This window comes from Lutra lutra, chromosome 7, assembly GCF_902655055.1.
Source record: "Lutra lutra chromosome 7, mLutLut1.2, whole genome shotgun sequence".
Classification (NCBI taxonomy): Eukaryota; Metazoa; Chordata; class Mammalia; order Carnivora; family Mustelidae; genus Lutra; species Lutra lutra.
In genome coordinates this window covers 107,300,356-107,322,818 of record NC_062284.1, presented here as the reverse complement: position 1 = coordinate 107,322,818, position 22,463 = coordinate 107,300,356, and the positions used below count along the sequence as shown (strand labels likewise).

Below are 22,463 nucleotides of genomic sequence, written 5' to 3'. Positions count from 1 at the left end.
CTCAGGCAAGCCAGATTATAATCTTTAAAAAAATAACCTTATGAAATATTCAATTATTTCTTTCCTATTAAGAAAAGTCTTATATCAGGGCGCCTGGGTGGCTCAGTGGGTTAAGCCACTGCCTTCGGCTCAGGTCATGATCTCAGGGTCCTGGGATGGAGCCCCGCCTTGGGCTCTCTGCTCAGCAGGGAACCTGCTTCCTTTCCTCTCTCTCTGCCTGCCTCTCTGCCTCAGAGATCTGTGATCTCTCTCTGTCAAATAAATAAATAAAAATCTTAAAAAAAAAAGAAAAGTCTTATATCAAACATGAATTTCCTATGGTAGAGCTTGAATCTCTATCTTTTACTCCTGCTTTTGACTTTCTCAAGCAATTAACTTCACAGCTTTTCTTTTCCTAGACCCTAGTTCCTTTGATCCTAAGTTGCATTTTCTTTACTTTTAAAACTATCTTTTTTATGAATTGATGACCAAATATCCTTCCTACCCCTACTGTGGGAAGTGGGGGAATGTATTTCTTTGTTACTCTTTAATTGTAGAACTCAAAACAGAAAGGATATTATCTTCTACATCTTGTGCCTTGCACTATGTCAGAACACTTTTAGTTGCAAATGCAGCAATTGAATTCCCTGAAAGATTTATTAGCTTATGTAACTGGGAGGTCCAAGGGCAGATCTTTTAAGACTGCATCCAGGGCCTCAAAGACCACTGTCAGGACTTTCTCCACTCTTAGTTTGTATTGATTTATTCTTCAAATAGATTCTCTCTTGGTGGCAGACAAATGCTTCAGACTTCCAAAAGACCTAACCAGTTGAGCAATTGCAGTGGAAGAAATAAATCACTCTCATAATGTCCGTATCTCAATTTCAGGTCCTGGGTGCCTACCCCTACCAGTGGCAGCCTCAACACTAACATAGAATTGAAGAGCAGTTTCCTAAAGGCATATGAAGAAACAAGGTAAAAAAAAACTGTCTGTGCAGACAAAAAGAACAGCTCCCATAGTTTACTATATCCACTTTATAGTGAAGCCACTTCAAAAAATTCTAAATATCCGTGTTCCTGTTCAACTCCATTAAAATAGTTTAAATCATTTCACATACTGCATATTTATTGCTTTTTGGTTGCCCCAAATTTAAATCCTTTTCTTTTGTTTGCTTTTGTGGCAGCCTTAGTGGGAAACCAGGATCCCACCTGGAAAGCTGAAAAATACTGATGCTTGTTTTAAACTCTTAAAACTCAGGTTTTGGCAGGCAGTGTAAGTTTGGCCATGTTCCAGGGGCTTTTAATGTAATCATGGAAAGCAAAGAAGCAGGAATAGTTAGAATAGTGTCCAGTAGCACCCATGCAGCAACAAGGCAGCAGTGCCCTAATTAAATTATTCCTGTGTCATGACATTGCCTATGATTGTGACCACTCAGCTTTCCATGGAGCTCATTCTAAGAGCCTGGTTTTCCAGCCTTCTTATTTTGTGAGCTATTCACATTGATAAATACTGTTGACTAATCTACAGAATTTAACAGATTTCAGCAGTTTTCACCAGTTTTCCCATTCATGTCCTTTTCCTGGTCCAAGATCCAATCCAGTGTCCCATATATTACACTAGTTGTTATTTCTCCTTAGTTTTCTCCAATCTATTATAGTTCCTCAGTTTTTTTTTAAGATTTTATGTATTTATTTGACAGATAGAGATCACAAGTAGGAAGAGAGGCAGGCAGAGAGAGAGGAGGAAGCAGGCTCCCTGCTGTGCAGAGAGTCCAATGCAGGGCTCGATCCCAGGACCCCAAGATCATGACTAAAGGCAGAGGCTCAACCCACTGAGCCACCCAGGCGCCTCAGTTCCTCAGTTTTTTAATGCCCTTGACCCTTTTGATGAGTTATTGGCCAATTACATGTAGAATGCCCCTCAGTTTGGGTCTTTCTGATATTTTCTCATGATCTCTTTATGTATTTTTGGCAAGAATACCACAGAACTATCAGTACATCATATCAGGGTATTACTATATCTTATTGTTGGTAATGTTAACTTTGATCACTTAAAGTGTGTTTACCAGGTTTTTCCCTTGTCAAGTTACTATTTTTCTATTTGCAGTTAAAATATATTGTGGGAGGGGGCGCCTGGGTGGCTCAGTGGGTTAAAGCCTCTGCCTTTGGCTCAGGTCATGATCTCAGGGTCCTGGGATAGAGCTCTGCATCGGGCTCTCTGCTCGGCAGAGAGCCTGCTTCCCTTCCTCTCTTTCTGCCTGCTTCTCTGCCTACTTGTGATCTCTGTCTGTCAAATAAATAAATCTTATTTATTTATAATCTTGTCTGTCAAATAAATAAAATCTTAAAAAAAATATATATATATAGTGGGAAAGTTCTTAGAAGCTGTTCTAATATCGTGGTTATACTGCTATCTATTTTTTTTTTAAAGATTTTATTTATTTATTTGACAGAGAGAGATCACAAGTAGACAAAGAGGCAGGCAGAGAGGGAGAGGGAAGCAGGCTCCCTGCTGAGCAAAGAGCCCGATGCGGGACTCTATCCCAGGACCCTGAGATCATGACCTGAGCCGAAGGCAGTGGCTTAACCCACTGAGCCACCCAGGCACCCTATACTGCTATCTATTAACTTTAGTATTCATAGATGATTACCTGTGGTATTTTCCCACAATCATCAGTACTCTTTACATGGTCCAGTGTGTTTTTCCCCCACACCCCCAAGCAATTCTCCAGTTCTTAGTAAATTTGACTGAGTGTGTACAAATTTAACTTAATTCTAACATTATCTATCTGGAGATACATCAGATCTCATATGTTGAGAGTTCCGTCTTATAAGACTGGCCCTATTTCAGACACCAGCCTCAAGTTCAGGTTGTTACCTGTGCCTCTGATTGGCTATAAATTGGAGGTTCCCATAACCATCTCCTCAGATTAGATTACTTTGCTAGGGTCACTCACAGAACTCAGAGAAACATTTACTTATGTTTATCAGTTTATTATAAAAATATAAAGGATAGAGACGAAGAAGAGGTACATAGAGCAGGGTCCAGCACAAGGTCCCTAGTGCTGGAGCTTCTGTCCCTATGAACCTGGGGTGTGCCAACCACCCTGCCATGTGGACTGTGTAACAACCTGGAAGCTCATTATGAAGAGTTGTTACAAATCTTTAATCTCTAGCTTCTACCCCACTTTCCCTTCCCAGAGGTCATGAGTGGGGCTGAAAGTTCTAACCCTTTAATTAGTGGGTCTTTCTGGTGACCAGATCCATACTGATGCTATCTACAGCACCACCCTTTGTCACCTCATTAGCATAAACTCAGGTGTTCTTTAGAGGTTTCCTTATGAATGACAAAAGATACTCATCACTCGGAAAATTCCAAGGGTTTTAGGAGCTTTGTGTCAGAAACCAGGGATAAAGACTGAATAGATTTCTTCTTTTGCTACACAGTCTATTGAGTGCAGGAGAAAATTCTGTACCCTGATTAGTAACAAAGATTTGTAAATGTGAACCTGATTAGAAATTCTTTTCATCAGTAAGTTAAAGAAATGGCAGAGATGTTTTTGAAAGTTACAGGAAAAACTGTGTATAAATGTTAAATTATTTACTTCTGCAGAGAAGAGCACAGGTGTACAATCCAGTTATCTCTATTTATTTGTGGGGTCAGTATGATTCTTGATGGGAGTAAGGAACTTCTGTGTTGACTCTTAGTTTTGTTTTGTTGGTTTTTTTTTTTTAAGATTTATTTATTTATTTGACAGAGAGAGAAAGAGAGAGACAGAGAGATCACAAGTAGGCAGAGAGGCAGGCAGAGGGTGGGGCAGGGGCAGGGGCAGGGAGCAGGCTCCCCGTGGAGCAGAGAGCCCCATGCAGGGTTCGATCCCAGGACCCTGAGATCATGACCCGAGCCAAAGGCAGAGGCTCAACCCACTGAGCCACCCAGGCGCCCCGACTCTTAGTTTTAATCCCACTTTTCTCTTTGTGCAGAATAAACCTGTGTCCACAGCAAAGGATGGGGAAAGCTATGTAAACAACAAAGAGCTAGAACTCCCTAAATCCCCAGCCATCTCATACTTGACAGGAAGATAATAAGCTCCTTCATTTTCTCAATGCAAAAACCTTCCAGGTTGTGACTGCCGTAAGTACAAAGGATAAGTCACTATGGATACATCACACTTGATTACATTATCTGATTATATAGAGCACAGACGCTCTCAAACTTAACATCCCCAGACATTTTCCCAAGATAGAGCTAGCCAGACCATAAGTTATTTTGCCTATAATTCTCATGTATTCATGTGCATGAGTTTGGTTGATTTTGTTTTCATTATAATATCACTTTCATATGGTAGAGCTCCCATTGCCAGGACAACCAAAAGTAGTCATGAGGCTTTACGAAACCTTAATCCATAGTAGGTGGTATCAGCTTTCTGACTCCTTGGGTTGAAAAAATGCAAAACATTCTTTGCTTCTGTTGGGTGTTTCCCATTTTATCTAACTTTTCTCAAAGTTTCTATGTATACACTTCTTGAATTTATTAATCAAACTCATTTTATTTCTACCAACATTGATAAAAACCAATCTTTAATACACTAGGTTCTCTTTAGATTAATGTAGCTTTACTCAGCATTTTAGACACTAAACTCATACATGAATTACTTTTGAGTGTTTAGGAAAAACATGAAAATCTTCATGTAAGAACTTCTAGATTAAAATAGGTGAATGAATCACTGTCCCCAATTTCTAACAAAATAACAACTACAACGACAGAAACAATTAAAAAATCTCCATCAACAACCACAGAGAAGGACCTAACCATAAACTTTAAATACTAGCTGACAATAAAGGAAACGGAAAAATTCTGAAGCATGGAGTTGGGCTATAGTTAATAAGATTTAATAATGAAAGAAATAATTCTTTAGGGTTTCAGTCCAAAATAGTAAATTACCTATAATCAAGGGGCAAAAAATCCACAGTAGAGTTGGAGGTGGAGTCATGCTGGGAGCTTAGTGAACTATATGCATGATACTGTAGATTGCTGGGCTGTACACTAGGTTTGGTGCTTAGTCAAGCATGGATTTGAAGAGTTTTTTCAACCAGGAAAACTGATTTGTCCAAATCATCCACAAAATTCTTGGCTCAGATCACAAATGAAGATTGGTTTAAGGACAACCTTCTGGGCTGGTATTACATCTAAATGCTCTGAAAATTCCTCTGGAAAGACATTCACTAGTAGTTACCAGACATATGGTTTACTTTACTCAATCCTAGAGAAATTTTATCTTTGCAAGTTTGACAAGGAGTAGTCTGGCCCCCTTACCTAAGCTGAAGTTAATTTCCAGAAAAGCAAGTGATCGCCTGTATGACGCTTATAAATATATGGAGTTAAAACTTGATTTCAATGTTAACATGATTTCCCACTTTATGAACTAATTGTGCAGTTAGTTTTTTTAATACTATAATAAGAATGAGTAGTTATTTTTTAATTAATTTTTTATTTAAATTCAATGAATGCATAATATATTAGTTTCAGAGGTAGCGTTCAGTGATTCTTCAGTCTTATATAACACCCTGTGCTCATTATATCTTGTGCACTCCTTAATGTCCATCACCTAATTACCCCTTACCCCACCTGCCATCCCTCTAGCAACCCTCAGTTTGTTTCCTATGATTAAAAGTCTCTTGCGGCACCTGGGTGGCTCAGTGGGTTAAAGCTTCTGCCTTTGGCTCAGGTCATGATCTCAGGGTCCTGGGATCGAGCCCCACATTGGGCTCTCTGCTTAGCGGGGAGCCTGCTTCTCCCCTCCCCTCTCTCTGCCTGCCTCTCTGCCTACTTGTGATCTCTGTCTGTCAAATAAATAAATAAAATCTTTAAAAAAAAAAAGAGTCTCTTATGGTTTGTCTCCCTCTCTGATTTTGTCTTGTTTTATTTTTTCATCTCTTCCCCTATGATCCTGTTATGTTTCTTAAATTCCACATATGAGTAAGATCATATGATAATTGTCTCTCTCTGATTGACTTATTTCACCTAGCGTAATACCCTCTAGTTCCATCCACATTGTTGCAAATGGCAAGACATCATTTTTTGATGGCTAAGTAATATTCCATTGGATATATATATCATATATATATATCATATATATATATGATATCATATATATATATCACATCTTCTTTATCCATTCAGCTGTCCACAATAGCCAAACTATGGAAAGAACCCAGATGTCCATCAAGAGAATGAATAGTTGTAAGTGGAATTAATGAATTGAAAATTAAATAAAGTGACACTGGAATACCAGAATTCTATAGACATTGAAAGACTAATATGTAAAAACTACTGTGAAGGATTTTATCCATAATTAAAGTTCTTGTATTTGTGAACATTTTTTTCTGGCCATGAGACTAATTTTAAAATATGACTCCCAGAATTGAAGTCTGTATTTCATGCTGCAATCACAGCTCCAACCTCACATTAACATTTTGCTGTAGAAAAAAAAGGTGTCGGGTGTCAGTTCCAAACCAGATGAGTAACGAATTATAGAAGATCGGCATTGGTGATGCATTACAAATTTGCAACAATCTTAGGCCTGAAGTGTAAAAGGAGGGAGTTTGCTAGAATTCAGAGAGTTTTAGGAGAGCCTAAGAGGAGCTGGGGCCCTTGTAAAGGAATACAGTTACTACTAAAGCCTAAATTTTATTCTTCTCCCTCTCTTTGATAGACTGTGCCAGTGTCTTCCATTGGCTAAACCCAACTGCCAGATTGACAAAGAACCCTGGTTGACGTTGTCCACGAGTCATTCTCTAGAGTCATAAAGGAGGAAAAAGATGTAGAGTAGATCTGGAAGGGCAAATGGAAACTAACACATTTTATTTCATTAAAAATGCAATTGATTATATTTCTGGCTGTTCATTTTTCTTTTATCTGGTCTCTTTCATTTAGGTTATGTGGCAGGTCCCTGAAGTCTTCTACATTTATGATTCCTAGGGGAAATAATTTCATAGCTTGTGGCGTTGGCTCTGATACTGCTTTCTTTGTTATATATATATATATGTATATATATACATATATATATATGATATTGAAGATTTGATAATGGTATATTATATGGTATATTATCAGCTCTGATACTGCTTTCTTTGTTTTAAATATATATATATAAATATATATAAATATATTTGATATTAAAGATTTGATAATGGTATATAATTGAGTTTTTGGTCTCCCAGATGGTGAGGTATACTTCTTTTATAAGAGTAAAAGAACATTAAGGGTGTAATGTCATGAAATAGAAGCAATTTTCTTTCTTTCTTTTTTTTTTTTTAAAGATTTTATTTATTTATTTGACAGAGAGAGAGATCACAAGTAGGCAGAGAGGCAGGCAGAGAGAGAGAGAGGAGGAAGCAGGCTTCCCGCTGAGCAGAGAGCCCGATGCGGGGCTCGATCCCAGGACCCTGAGATCATGACCTGAGCCGAAGGCAGAGGCTTTAACCCACTGAGCCACCCAGGTGCCCCTAGAAGCAATTTTCTATGTGGGAGGTAAGCTCTTTGATTTATGTCATTCTTTTTGTTACTTGTGTATCCTCTATTTTCTACCAAAACATTATTCATGTGCTTACCTCTTTAATATATATACCATTTAGGGGTGCCTGGGAGGCTCAGTTGGTTAAGCATCTGCCTTTGGCACTAGTCATGATCTTGGGGTCCAGGGATTATGTCCCATATCGAGCTTCCTGCTCAGTGGAGAGTCTGCTTCTCCTTCTCCCTCTGCCTCTACCCACCCCCCTACTTGTGTGCACATGCTCTCTCTCCCTTTTTCAGATAAATAAATTAAAATCTTTAAAAAATAATAATATATAGGCCAGTTAGCTCTGGTAAGCTTGATCACACATACAGACAAAAAAGTGATATATATCAAAGGAATAGTATCAATTTTTAAAAAACTTTTAAGTCCATAAATTTTTAATATATTTTTAAAATCTTATACCATCAGCTAATCATTTTTGTTCTTTTCCCACCAAATATCATGGAAAGACTCACGATAAATATAATAAATAAAATTATAAAATTCAGTGGGAAACAAAACAATATATATATTAATAATTGATCTCAATGTAAAATAACTTAAATGTTTAAGATCCAGTAAGGGAGGTAAACTTATTTATAACCAAATATGAATAAAATTACTTTAGATACCAATATTCTGCTTTGTTTTCACTTGATTTTCCTCATCTAGGCTCATAATAGTATTCTTTTTTGATCTCTTGAATATAATTGAAAGTAATCAAAAAGTATGCAGGGTCTAATATTAGAAACAACTACTTTTTGAGTTAGAAAAGTGTTTTCCCGCAAAAACGAATTTTTTTCATTTTTTGTTTCTCCCATGAGAATAAGGCTCTTTAAAAATTAAGTTTGGCTTTTATTATCCTTAATAACTGTTTTTGATTATTTCTTTTCTAAATGTTGAAGTTAACTGAAATATTCATGTTGTAAGTACATATTTCTCCTCTTATTTTCTTAGCATGCACTGAAAAAAAGAACAAACTCTGGAATTAGCATTATATTGAAACAGTTCTGTGATACTAGAAAATCTTCACTGTTGCTGAAGTCTGTTGTAGCTCTTGTTTAAATCCTTGATAATGTCAATATTTGTAAGTTAATACTAAGTCTAAAGATAATAAATATTTAAAGCATTTAATAACAGAAAAAAGGATGATGATTAAATGGCTAACATTCTCATTCTTTTTGAAAGTTAATAGCCCAGCCTGTTAACATTAGTAAATGTTTGGACTTTAGTCTTACTCAGCTTCTATTTATAAACGTTTTAGATGTGTTTCCCTAGATATACCTTCATTCAAAATATTACAGGACACATTCTATATACTTTCTTCAGGTATATTTCTATAAAATTGTAAATCATGCACAACTATAACCCTGAGGCACTATAAATCATGGAAAATAAAATTTTATTTATTCTAGTTACTAAAGCAGGGAAGTGTATCATTTTCCCCCACCAGGGAAGTGTATCATTGCATTCAATAAAAGTTTTCTCAAAATGTGAAAAAAATCTCTTCTGATTGACTGCCAGCTAATTAAAAAAATTTAAACCATTCAGTCATGCCACAGTATTCTATTCTATGAGTTATATGTGTTATTTTAGATTAATTTTCTTTTTTAAGGTTTTATAATTGTACACTTACATCTTTGCCACTGACTCTAAATTAACCTTTTTTGTTCTTGAAGAATGGGAAGTTTGACATATATAGTGTACTGATTTCTGTAGACTATAACAGTAAATTCTTACAATTATATGAAACCTATGTGTTGTATTTTTACTTGCATATTTATGTGTATATGGTGTGTATGTATGAAATTCATAGATGTACACTGTATTATTGCTTAAAAACTCCAAAGGTGGCAATTTAAAGACTATTTTGTTGCTAATAATGGCTTCATACCTACAACTGAACAGAGTCCTTCACAAGGTCAATTAACCAGGGAAATATGCCAATTTTGACTCCACTTCCATTTTATTGAATGATTGCATTCATTCTCTTTAGATTGAAAGCTCTTCATTCTACTGTTCCTCAACACTCTTTATAGAATTCCAGCTTCCTTTTCACCTTTTAACAGTTTAACATAGATGGCTGGATCAAGTCCATTGTTCCAATTGTATGTAGCTTAAAAAGCTCTGCAGTATTTTACTCTTTCCATTGTATCTGGCTTCTCTGAGTGCTCTGCTCACTGCATTTTACTTCCTACTCTCTCTGCTTTCTAAACCCATTTATGCCTATTCTTTCTCAAGACACTTGTTCATCTAGGAGCTCAAATTGACTTCTCCCTATTCTATTTCCTTAACTAAAAATGCACCATTAAGGTTGATTGAACTCTTTTAAAGCACTTCATAAAAAAGTGAAAGAACATAAGAAAGTAGGCTACCAATGTTTGTAAATACCCGTTCTCAGCCAAACTGATGGGAAGAAATAAGAAATAATTGGAAACTTAAAAATGTTATTGATATTTTTTACAGATTAGCCTCTTTTGGTTGTTCTTTGAGAAACATACTTGCAAAACATTTTGGGGAGGAGAGAGGTGGGAGGGGAGGCATTATGTTATAAGTAAAGATGAAACAAATAGTAAAGCCAAACGGCTAAATTATCTAAAACATTTTCTAGAAAAAAAATGTTTTACAGTAATAAGCAAGATGTAAAACATGCAGGTCCATGATAAAATCTACAGCTTTAAAACCACTTGATCTTATTTTTTTCTATTTAAAATACAGATATTTTTATTTAAAAATAAATGTAACCAAAAAGAGTTTAGAAAAATAGTAAGTAACCCTTTTTCCCCTCTTTGTAATGTTTAACTAATGTAACTCTTCTGGTGTGAAATATATTTAAACATTTGTAAGTTAATTCGAATTTTATTCAGAGCCTATGGAAATACTTTTATTTTTAATGATACAATATAAGAAATCTATTCTAATTTAAAATTTAAACTTAGCATTTCAGAATCACATGTGTTTTATATGGAAAATGATGATGTTGATGAATTGGCTTTTGATATCCTTAAGAGGCCATACAGTTAAGAAAAGGCCTAATAAATAAAACATAAATGATCAATAATTTGATTTCAGATAATTACCACTTCCACAGCTACTTCACTTCTGAGTTCCTTTGAATATTATATTTTCAGGTTACAGCATTTCGTGTTTTGACTATAAAATCATTAATTTTATCTTAGTTGTAAGGAAAAAATCCTCACCAAAACAAAATTTTAAGATTAAAAAAAATGAACAAATTTGGTTTGAGAAATGTCTTTTCAGGAGTTTGCAAAACTTTTTCTTAAAAGAGGGAGGGAGAATGGGGGCCAGAGGGAGAAGAGGGAGAATGTTAAGCAGGCTCCACACGGAGCACAGAGGCTGACGCAGGCTTGATCTCACAACCCTGAGATCATGACCTGAGCCAAAACCAAGAGTCAGATGCTCAACCAACTGAGCCACCCAAGCACCCAGCTTATAAAACATTTTTATTTATCAATTAAAGAAAAAGAGTCATAAAAAATATGATAATTCATATTTTTATGAATATAAAAACAAATGGATATAAAAATAAAAACTTCTAGAAGTAAAATATTACTAAAAAATTAATGGTGTTCCTGCTAAATTATTAGTTCTTAAAGGCAACTGTGAACTAAAATTGTAATTTGTATGAGTTTTTCTTTAAAAATAATTCAATACAGGGGGGCGCCTGGGTGGCTCAGTGGGTTAAGCCGCTGCCTTCGGCTCAGGTCATGATCTCAGGGTCCTGGGATCGAGCCCCGCATCGGGCTCTCCGTTCAGCAGGGAGCCTGCTTCCCTTCCCTTCCCTTCCCTTCCTTTTCTTAAAAAAAAAAAAAATTCAATACGGGCACCTAGTAGGCTTAGTTGGTAGAGCATGCGATTCTTGATCCTGGGGTTGTAAGTTCGAGCCCCACATTGGGTGTAGAGATTAGTTAAAAAAATAATAAAAATCTTAAAAATATTTCAATAATGAAGGCAAGTGCAGAGAGATGAATAAAAAAAGCAGGCAGGTACTTGGAGCTCACCCAGAAAATCATATTAGAGCAGGGGAATCTAAAAAACCAGCCAGTTTCTATCTCATAAAAAGGATTGATTTGATCAGATTCATTGAACAACCAACAGAACTTGGCCATAAGTGCTTATTTCTACTCTTACAGAACTATAAATAATTTATTTCTTTTTATGTAAGTAACATTTAATCGAAGCTAAGAGTCTAAAGCATGTCTAACAATAAGATCTAATTTTTTTTAAGGATTTTATTTATTTATTTGACAGACAGAGATCACAAGTAGGCAGAGAGGCAGTCAGAGAGAGAGGGGGAAGCAGGCTCCCTGCTGAGCAGAGAGCCCGATGTGGGGCTCGATCCCAGGACCCTGGGATCATGACCTGAGCCGAAGGCAGAGGCTTTAACCCACCGAGCCACCCAGGCGCCCCAAGATCTAATGTTTTAAAACAAACACTTCTCATAATGTATGAAAGATATGAATAAATAGTGAAATGGCATTTTACTTAAATATAAGGATTATTTAAAAACTGGCCATGGGTGCCTACAAACATATACACAAGGTACACATTAATTATTCTAGGCAAAAATATGTTCACAACCATAGTTAATTTTGTGCCATTAATCAGAGAAGTGTAGAACTATAAAAATAGAAGTAAATAATGAAATTATTATTGAATAATTATTATAATCATTCATATATAGATATCGGAAGATCACTTTGATATCATCTATATTCAGTTCAGCATTCTAGGCTCCTAATCTATAAAGTGTTCTAATTTTTAGCTTTCCAGGTTGTTTGTGCAATTGTTTTTAATTTAAAACAAGTCATATATTCATGCATATGACTGCATATAAAATAAATCTATCAAGACATTTGCTAGGAGCAAAGAACTAATTTTACTGTAGAAATTATGCATTTTCCCTAAGCTAAATACATTGGAAGAGAATGAATAAATAGTTTACAGTTTTTACATACATTAGGGCTCTACAAGAGCTGATCACACAGCACATTAGTAATAGTCAAATGTCAATTCACTTGTAGAAATTGAAAAAGCAATGAATTCGGAGTTGGAAAAAACCCAGGATTTGGTATATCTTTTCCTTAAGCAAGTTTCTTTATCTATAAATGGAGACAGTATATGTCATATCTACTTCATAGAGTGGGTTATTAAGATAAACCATGTAAAATATGGGCTAGTGGTTTGTAAATTTAAAGTACTACTTCCTGTTTTGTCATAATCTGTTGTGAAGTATGTTACAAATAATTTGTAACTATGAAATTCCTCTGTTTGTGAATCATTTAATTGAATAATTTAGGGCAGATCTAAAGTCACTCCTATAAAAACATCCCTCATGTCCAATTACATGTTCAATTCAATCCTTTTAAACAAAGGATCTCATTTTCACCTAAGAGTCATAGTTGTTTTGTTGAACAGGAAAGAAATGAAGTTATAGCTATTGCTTTATGAACTGCACATAACCAATGGCTTAACCCTTCTAGGCATTCTTAGGGGAATGGCGTGTGTTGTTTATCATGTCATTGACATTTGCTCTCATGGCAGAAAAAAATTGAGAACTGTGTAAATTATGTTAGTAATCATCCCCCTCATTGCTTTATATGAAATTATTTATCATGTATTTATATTAAAATGTTCTAAAGATTGGATCTATGTCTATTTTCTGTATAGTACTTAGCAATGTCTAGGTACAAATTTGTATTATTTTTAGTGTTACTATCAAATTATGTATTCCTGGGGCACCTGGGTGGCTCAGTCAGTTAAGCATCCGACCCTTGATTTTGGTTCAGGTTATGATCTCAGGACTGTGAGATTGAGTCCCCACATGGGGTTCCAAGCTAAGCATGAAGCCTGCTTAAGATTCTCTCTTTGCCCCTCCTCTCCTTTCCCCTCTTTAAAAATTAAAAAAATAGGGGCGCCTGGGTGGCTCAGTGGTTAAAGCCTCTGCCTTCGGCTCAGGTCATGATCCCAGGGTCCTGGGATCGAGCCCCGCATCGAGCCCCGCATCGGGCTCTCTGCTCAGCGGGGAGCCTGCTTCCTCCTCTCTCTCTCTGCCTGCCTCTCCGCCTACTTGTGATTTCTGTCTGTCAAATAAATAAATAAAATCTTAAAAAAAAATTTTTAAAAATATATATGTATTATAAATTTACTTTTAACAAGAAATTCAGATGTAATTAAGAATATATAATAGAGGGGTGCCTGGGTGGCTCAGTGGGTTAAAGCCTCTGTCTTTGGCTCAGATCATGATCCCAGGGTCCTGGGATCGAGCCCCACATCGGGCTCTCTGCTCAGCAGGGAGCCTGTTTCCCCCTCTCTCTCTGCCTGCCTCTCTGCCTACTTGTGATCTCTGTCTGTCAAATAAATAAATAAAATCTTTATATATATGTATATATACATATATATATAAATAGTAAGATATCTCAGAATTTAACAATACGTAGTACATAAGAATCAAATGATAAATCTCAAATATATAACAAATACATGGGAAAAAGGGCTGCAAGAAAATATGCTGAATGTTGTGGATGCTGAATAGTGACTTAATGTTTTTCCTGCTTTATACTTTTCTAATTCGTGAAAATTCCTTTTCTCTAGTGAAAGCCAATTATACTTATTTTTCCTATCCAGTTTATTATTTTAAAAGACAACTGTCATTACAAAAGCAACAGATATTCAGTGTTTAATTTACACAAAATCATCTAAGAAAAAAAGTCGATGATACCAAGTTACTAATAGAGAAGAACAGACACTCATCAGGGCACTGTGAGGAAAGCAGTTATCAAAACTAAAGGGCAACAAAGACATCTTCTGGACATCTTAAGAACTGCATAGTTGTTTTTTTAAACAAAGGATCTTATTTTCACCTAAGGGTAATAGTTGTTTAAAAACCACACATTAAGAAGTATAAAATCAATCTGTATTAGGTTTGAAATTTTAAATATTACATGATTACATCACAAGCATATGGCATTTAAAGAAGAAAAGATACAAGTTGTTGCATGCACAGTGGAATTAGTTTCCAAAATACCTTTAAGCCTATTTCCAGATAGATTATAAAATACAAATATTTTAGTAAAACTTTATTTTCATATAAGGAACATCTAAAATAGTATGAAAACTACATGCAGTGTTGAACCAATACTTGGAAAATGGGCTCATGAATCAGAGCCCACTTATATTAAAATATGGTTGGCAAGTTATTCATTAATTTAAAGCACTGTATTTAGTAAAACAATGAAATTCAAAACCATGTTTGATTTATTTGTGATCTGTCCTAGGACTATACAGCATAATATTTTAGAAAAATTATTCCAGTGAAATATAATTAAGGGTTTCAAATTTACACGTGTCCACTCAATTTGAACATGTGTTCTTTTTAGCTTAAAATTGTTTGTAAAATTATATTAATATGGGTACAGTTAACACATTTTATATTTGAAATAGTGCTTTTTTACTCTTAGAGCATGAATGCCTGGTTGCACTGACAGTCACCTTTAGGAAGTACTGCTGATGCCCATAATTTGCATCGCTAAACAATAGGGCAGATCCGGTTTTAGCCCAATAATAGTCCTAAAAAAGTAATTTATAGTTCAATGAACAAAGGTCAACTTGCTTTAGTAATAGTTGTGTTTGATAAGAAATGCATGCTTTAGTTTTAGGTAACTCCAAATAAGTAAATATTCAACAAATAAGATATGCTTATTTACTAGAATTACCTTTTCTTAGTGTCTTCACATGACGGGCCATTAATTAGATTTTGTAACTAAATGCTTCCAATACCAGGACTAAATATTTGATTCTCTGGACTTTGTTTTATGTCACTTCTGCCTTTTCAAATTATATGATATAATGGTTCATGATTTTTCTAATACAGAAATTCAAATGAATTAAGTAAGATAACCATAATGAAAGTTTAAGAGAGGTGATATTAAATAAAATTCAACCAGGGTGATAGAGATTATCTTCATATGGAACTGAAGTGCTTCAGTAAAATAAGTAACATGATTGTCTTAGATATTTTTTTCACTGACACTGCCTGCTAGTTTTTGTACAACTGCTAAACAGAAATAGGTTTCTTGGTGTGTATATTCATTTCTCTAGGCAGTTACATTCGATTTGATCTGGGAAAGTGGCTGCCTGGTATTCTGTCAGAAATAAAATATTTATGAGTCAAATAATTATGACTTATTTTCTTAATGCTAATTTAAGGTAATTCTGCAGTAAATAATTTCTGTATTTTATATGTATTCAATTTCAAAAAGACAGTACAATAGAGAATGACGCTATTCTTGGACATCTAAAAACCAGGTTATCCTGAGGACTTAGCAGGGAAGTCTTCAGGTCTACACTAGATGTGCTGCTGAGGTCATTAAGAGATGAATTGGAGCTTGGCTACAAAGAAGCTAGGAGACAGGTAGGAACTGGAAATCTAGGTGGACAGATGTTGAGCAACAGAGTGGATTCTTAATGAGAAGTAATAGGTTCTTAAGCACTGAGCTGGCCTCTAGGGCTTGAGTCCAGACCAGAGGAGAGGCTTGAAGAATTTACAAAATTCTTGGTCTTCGCGATTTCAGAATTGAATTTATTTGTTGTTCAAAATATAAGTGAACTGCTTTGCGTATTTAATGAGAAGTGACTTGGGAGAGTGCAATTATGTGTTTATTTCAGTGTTCTCTCATATAAGCATTAGGTGAGAACTATTCTACCTTGACAGCCATTTCTACACAGGACTTTGGGAAAATTTGGTGAATGTGGAAGAAGCAGCCTTATGCTATCTGACAGTTTTTTCCAGCTCTCAGCAAATAAATAACAGTATATAACAATATTTCCCATTTTTATACATGACTAGCAAATTTGGGGATTTTTTTAATGATGAGAAATTATATTAAAACAATAGTTTTACCTTCCCTCATCTGGGTTGCTCTGGTACATTTGTGCAGTTGGAGATACCATACTCTGATGTGATAAAAGAGATGGAGAGAGATTTATTCCTCTGAGTTGCCGAAAAGCTATTTCTGCATGGATGCTCCGAGGATTATTTGTCAGAATGCCTGCATTCTTGTTTTTTTTGTCTGAAATTAAGAATTGTGAAACAATGAGAAGCACTAAGTAATAAAATGAATTAAGTAATAAATCTTGGTTGCCCGTCAACTGAATGTGTGCTGTACATATTTCATAACATGAATTAAAACATTTTAAATAAAAATATAAAATTGGAATAGATTTCTAGCACTTAATGTTGCTTAAATTTCTCTGAATTAGTGAATCTACTTGATTGTTTCTTAGTAATTTTTAAAAATATAAATAGCTAGAGCTGTGTGCTATAATAAATGTAGAGATAAGATGACCATAATTTTCAGAATAAAAATTGTGGCAACATAGTCCAAAAATAGGAGACAGAGTATAGGACTTTTCAAGAAAACCCTAAAAAATAGTCACACAACAAATTCTGAAGACAGATATCTGAGAAGGACATGATGGAGATGAATCCAAGGTTGAACTACTGCCAAAAAAAAAGAAAAGAGATTGATGACATTCCTGAAGATAAATAATATTGTACTGCTAAGGAGGCTAATAATTTGGGATGTCCAATTGTACTGACAGTTATATCTACTGGACAAAAGCATAAAAATTCTCACTGTGACTAAAATCTTAATGCCATATGTATGTAGAAGTATGAAAAATAAGTTAAACAAAAAATAACATCTTAACAAATTAAGTTATTTTGGGTTTCTTTTACCTGAGTTTCCTTTAAAAATAATCACACAGAGCACTCTACTATTTTTAGTAGGTTCTTAGATCATTCTATAATTACCGTGATGTTCAATTTTATTGTCCAGCAGTGGCCCCATGCAAAGTGGGATGTTATAAGGAAGGGAAGATGTGAGCCCTCAGAGGAGTAGCTATCTCCAGATTTACCAAAAAGATAACCAGCAAAGATCTGGATTATGGGAATAGGTTTAATCTAAGCCTAAATTAAAATGTGTATGATAGAAGGAATCCTTTCCATACCTTGTCCTTTTAATGTACTTGCTCTATAGAGCTCTACCTCTTGAAACTCTTCTCTAGTTTTAGCTTCATGGTTTATTTGTGGTTTCTTTTCTTTTTTTTTTTTTTTTAAGATTTTATTTATTTATTTGACAGAGATCACAAGTAGGCAGAAGGGCAGGCAGAGAGAGAGAGAGAGAGAGGAGGAAGCAGGCTCCCTGCCAAGCAGGGAGCCCGATGTGGGGCTCGATCCCAGGACCCTGGGATCATGACCTGAGCCGAAGGCAGAGGCTTTAACCCACTGAGCCACCCAGGCACCCCTATTTGTGGTTTCAAGGATAAAGTCTGATCTTCTCTTTGTACCCAAGAATCTGTTGTCACAGATATTTTTAAACCTTTGACTTTCTACTTTTAGCAGGACATAGTAATGAATTGGTTTCATATGCTATGAAATGCATAAAGCCAAACAAAAGCTTTGAAAATAAATAATTCAGGAAATAATTGTGCAAGTATCACAAAGTTCACATGAGCAAATGTTTACTAACAACGTATCACTGGTTCAGCAAAACCCCCAAATACTAGAGACTCTAAAGTCAGAATGACCACATGAAATTTGAACAAACCTCAAGGATAGCAGCTTTGCTCTTGTAATTTTTGGATGAAGGCTAACTGCTTGTTCAGAATCAATAAATGTCCCCAGGTTTTGATTACAGATATGACTTCACAAATATACTAAGCTACTTCACTTACTAGGGATTCTTACCTACGTATAGCATTTCAAACGGACTGCAGTTATTTGTGACTCTCAGTCATGATGAAGGAGTCTTTAGCTCAAGACAGAGTTGTCTGGTTTGTGGTAGTCGTCTAAGCAGGACCATGACCAATGGACTTTGTTAATGAGTCCTCCTGAGAACTTGAGCAGTGCCCCCAAATCATGTGCATGTGTCCCCTAGTGGACATTGATTTGGCTTGTGGGCTGTCATTAGATAAAGCCCATCACTGGTTTTTAGTCACATAGATTTTTAAACTTTGAAAAACCTAATGTCTGCATCCCCCTTCCTGAGACCATGCTTCTTCTATCAGGTTACCTGAGTCTTTTCAACTGTATTGGCTGTTTGGGCACATGCTTCTGAGTTTCCATTTCTTGGAGGCAGTCACCATAATTTTATTGAATATAAGTGGTGGTTACTAATGGACTTTTACATTTCTTTCTTTGATTTCTCCCCCTTTTCTTTTTTGCAGAAAGGCCTACTTTGTTAACATTATTCTTGGGACTTTTACCATTTGTAGTCTGATTTTATCTCCATTAAAGTATTTTGTTTTTATTGTTACTTTTTGACTAGGAATTACTTGTATAATTCTAGAACTTCTATTTGGTAACACTTCCTTGTTTTTTATGTCCCTTCTGTTCTCAAGATGAAGAGAACACATAAAGCTACTATCCATGTCAGGATTTCTTCTATTTATATCTTACTACAATAGAATTACTGGCATTTTATTCACAAATATTCATAAGCCTATTCATTATTTGTTGTCTTCCTATAGTTTAATCAACAAGTTATTTTTGACTTGATTTTCTGATATGAACACTTTTGCACTAATGTGTTGCGTGGCCTTTAAACAAATGGAAAAGGACTAAAATTCAATTTAGATTATTTTTGCAGTATTTTTCTCAGGAAATTTGATTTATTCTAAAATTAAATCCAGACTTTTTCTACTGTGCTATTACATGAAAAGGGAAAAGTGAGTATTTTGAATTTTCAGTTTTCATTTTCAAAAATTATTTATCAAAATGAATGGAGAAAAACATTTAAAAGCATATTTCATATCTATGGATTTTACATTTTAAAGTAGTAGTTATATATTGTAAGGTTATTTTAAATTACCCTCAGTCCCCCCTCCATGCGTATTTTAGATTACTTTCTTACAAGCTTTTTTCTCATATCATAGATTAGGCAGAGGGTGTGAGAAGGTTACTTGGTATCACACATTAGCTACACAAACATAATGTGATTTGGTTTTCCATTGTTAACCCCAAACCATGAGATTTGGTACACTTATGTTTTTCTTTAGTGATAGTAAATGGTTAGAAAATTAACATTTTTATTTCAGTAAATTTTAGAATACCAAAATCTTTTCTGAGCCACCAAGTGGCTAGGTTGTGAAAGTTTTGTGATGATTTGTAGCTGGAATACATGATACATTTTAATCCATTAAAAACTACTGGGAATGTATCAGCCAGAGTAGCAAGTAATTTTTGTTTTATAAATCAGAGTATCTCTGTCACCTTGCGGTATTACCGATGCTGTTGTAAATTGAATTTAAAGTGGTATTTTTAAAAAACACACCTCCTGTTAAACAACTTTTATCTGTTTGTATCTCTTACTATAGATTATGTACAAGTAACATCTAAATAAAATTATACTTTTAACTCTAAAAAAATTGAACAAACATGCATTATAGGAAATGTAAATTTAAAAATACAATTTTAAGTAATATTAGAAGTCAGAGTGAGATTTCAGTTTCAAATGACGTGTTTTGTTTGTTTGATTTTACATTTACTTTGAAACTCTGTCAAAATACCTTCAACTTCAGGAGTTAAAGTGAAGTCGGATCCCAGGTAATGGCTAAATGCACCAGGCAGAATTACATTTGTTATCTTTATGGGAGGAGCTTTCACTTGGCCAAATGATCCACCATCCATTGGAGAATTGGTAACAGGAATACACTACATAATAAAAGAAAAACAGTTAAGAACACCTCACCTCCAAAACTCAGATCAACAGATTTAGTTCTTAACATAAGCTCCATTTGATAATCTAAAATTCTTTAGGTCAGGAGTTATGTCTAACCTCTAAAAGTCTTTTGAACCCTTAACCTCCCTCAGAAACTTTTGTTTTGTCTTTTCAGACTGCATTGTACTCATCAATAGTGTAATGGCACTTCTCCCTTCCAAAGGATCTTAACAAGGTAAGTGCGGAAAATGAGAATTAAGCTTTTCCCCCTTTGTTTTTTTTTTACTGAGCGGGAGTTGCTAGAGTCATACCTTCCACATCTTTATATTCCTTACATTACCTCATCAAGGGTCTTGCAGTTAATTAGTTTTTCAAAAACAAACAACTAAATAAATGGGGACTAAGGAAAGCATCTTATAATAATCACTTTTAATGAATGTGCTAACTCTCTAAATAGTGTTTACATTTTAAGTTAGTTGAGGATTAAGAGGCTTTTAAAAGAATTTCAGGAGTCCGCAAACAGGAGAGAAGTATTTTAGGTTGGAGACTCTTGGTTTCCCTAGAAGTTTATGCTTGCTGTCTTCATTAAGACTGATCTTGTTTATACTTTTAAAAATATGAATATACTGAAATTGGAATATATTCAACTTATTTAGAGATACAGGCTTTTGCCATTTGTGTAAAATAATCAATTTCCCTGTTTCAGTGAGTGTTACCAAGAATGCAGCTTTGTAATGAGCACTAAAGTATCAAGCCTTTTACTAAAGCTGGTCAGTCCCAAATCCCCTAATTCCTTTGTAGGAATTTCTTCCCGTTATAATCTAGAATATTGTCCAATTTTCTTCTGAAACCAAAGCACCAAAATGTTCTGGCTTAAAGGACAATTTTAGAGTTCATTTATTCCCTCTTTATAAATTAGACTGAACTGATAAACTTGGAAAGGTTTCTGTTTTTGTGTCTCCTTAATAGCTAAAAGAAATAATGGCTCAGTGTTGTTCTAGCCATGCTTATTTTCATTATTATCGAATCTTAAAATAGATTTCTCTAAAATATAGACTTCAAAATATCCCCTTTATTTTATTAACCCTGTACAGATGAATTAAAAAATAATTTTTAATAAAATGCTTACAAATAGAGTAAGTAGAAAAATAATTAAGTTCTTATATAAGGCACTGATTCAAAAGGCAAGAATATGTGTCTAGATTCACTCAAGACACATTATCATATCATAGTATAGTAATGGGAAAAATCCAAACTTACTATATGAAAAATAGAAAAGACTAGCCAAGAAGCAAACCCTTTAGTGAAATATTCATCAGCTAAAATTTGAATATATGTAGTATCAAATGTCCAGTGTGCTCTGGGAGCCAGTTTGTTTTACAGAAGGGATGGAGAGTGTTATGTATCCACTGGGTTAGGTGAAAGCATCTACAGTAGTAGTCTCACCTCCTTTCTCTTCAGTATGCATTTTAAAAGTAATCTTTGTTCACTGACTGATGTCCTTGCTCTCTGGCTTTCACTTACATTAGAGATTCACTTACCTTCTTACTGCCCTACCCCAGTTTAGGTCTTCATAATCTCCCTCTTGGGAGATTTATTCTAAAAGCCTCTTAACTGGTTCCCCTGCTTCCAGCCTCTTCTTTCTCAAACCTTGCAAAGGCACAGCTCTAATAAGGTTACTTCTTTGTTCAAAAAACCATAGCTTTTCTGTGTTTAGTCTTTGTGGAGGATGGCCATGAAGAATCCTTGTGGTCAAGGACAGAATTTCCTAATGATATGCTTTTGCGGCTTCTGTCTCTAATCTCTTTCATGTCATGGTCAGATAACTTTTTAGAGTTTGTAGGTAAGAGGCGCAATTTTTCTGGCCAATAAGGAAAGAAACTCACATCTCCCTTGTTAGATGAACTACATAGTCTGGAGAGTTGAAGTCAGAATTCCTTCCTTCCCTTCCTAGCTGCTAAACTGAAAGATTTAGTTTCGGTTTATAGAAGTGATATGTTACAGATTCTTACCCTCTAGCATTATCTCTGATATTCAGCAAGAGGCACACGGATTTTAAATAATTTTCTTAATGTCAAATTACATTATTGGAAAAAAGGAGCTTCCCTGGAATTTATGTGTGTAGATGTGCTCTATTCACCAGATCAAGGTGCTTTTGATAGTAATCACTAGAATAGATACT

The 22,463-nt window shown here is 35.0% G+C and overlaps 1 protein-coding gene and 1 long non-coding RNA gene across 2 annotated transcripts in view; one reads left to right on the top strand and one right to left on the bottom strand.

Moving 5' to 3' along the window:
* LOC125103791 (uncharacterized) overlaps positions 1-22,463 on the top strand; it is a 137,771-nt gene that overhangs the window by 12,663 nt on the left and 102,645 nt on the right. Inside the window, exons 2-3 of the long non-coding RNA XR_007128498.1 lie at positions 868-954; positions 20,457-20,516. This is a non-coding gene — a long non-coding RNA (uncharacterized LOC125103791). The remainder of the gene's footprint in view (positions 1-867; positions 955-20,456; positions 20,517-22,463) is intronic.
* The window catches only part of LRRC9 (leucine rich repeat containing 9), a 120,859-nt gene continuing 113,151 nt past the window's right edge, over positions 14,756-22,463 (bottom strand). Inside the window, exons 31-33 of the mRNA XM_047735634.1 lie at positions 20,130-20,274; positions 16,462-16,630; positions 14,756-15,703 (exon numbers count right to left, since the gene is read on the bottom strand). Coding sequence (XP_047591590.1) covers positions 15,664-15,703; positions 16,462-16,630; positions 20,130-20,274 — 354 coding nt within the window. The 3' untranslated portion in view covers positions 14,756-15,663. The remainder of the gene's footprint in view (positions 15,704-16,461; positions 16,631-20,129; positions 20,275-22,463) is intronic.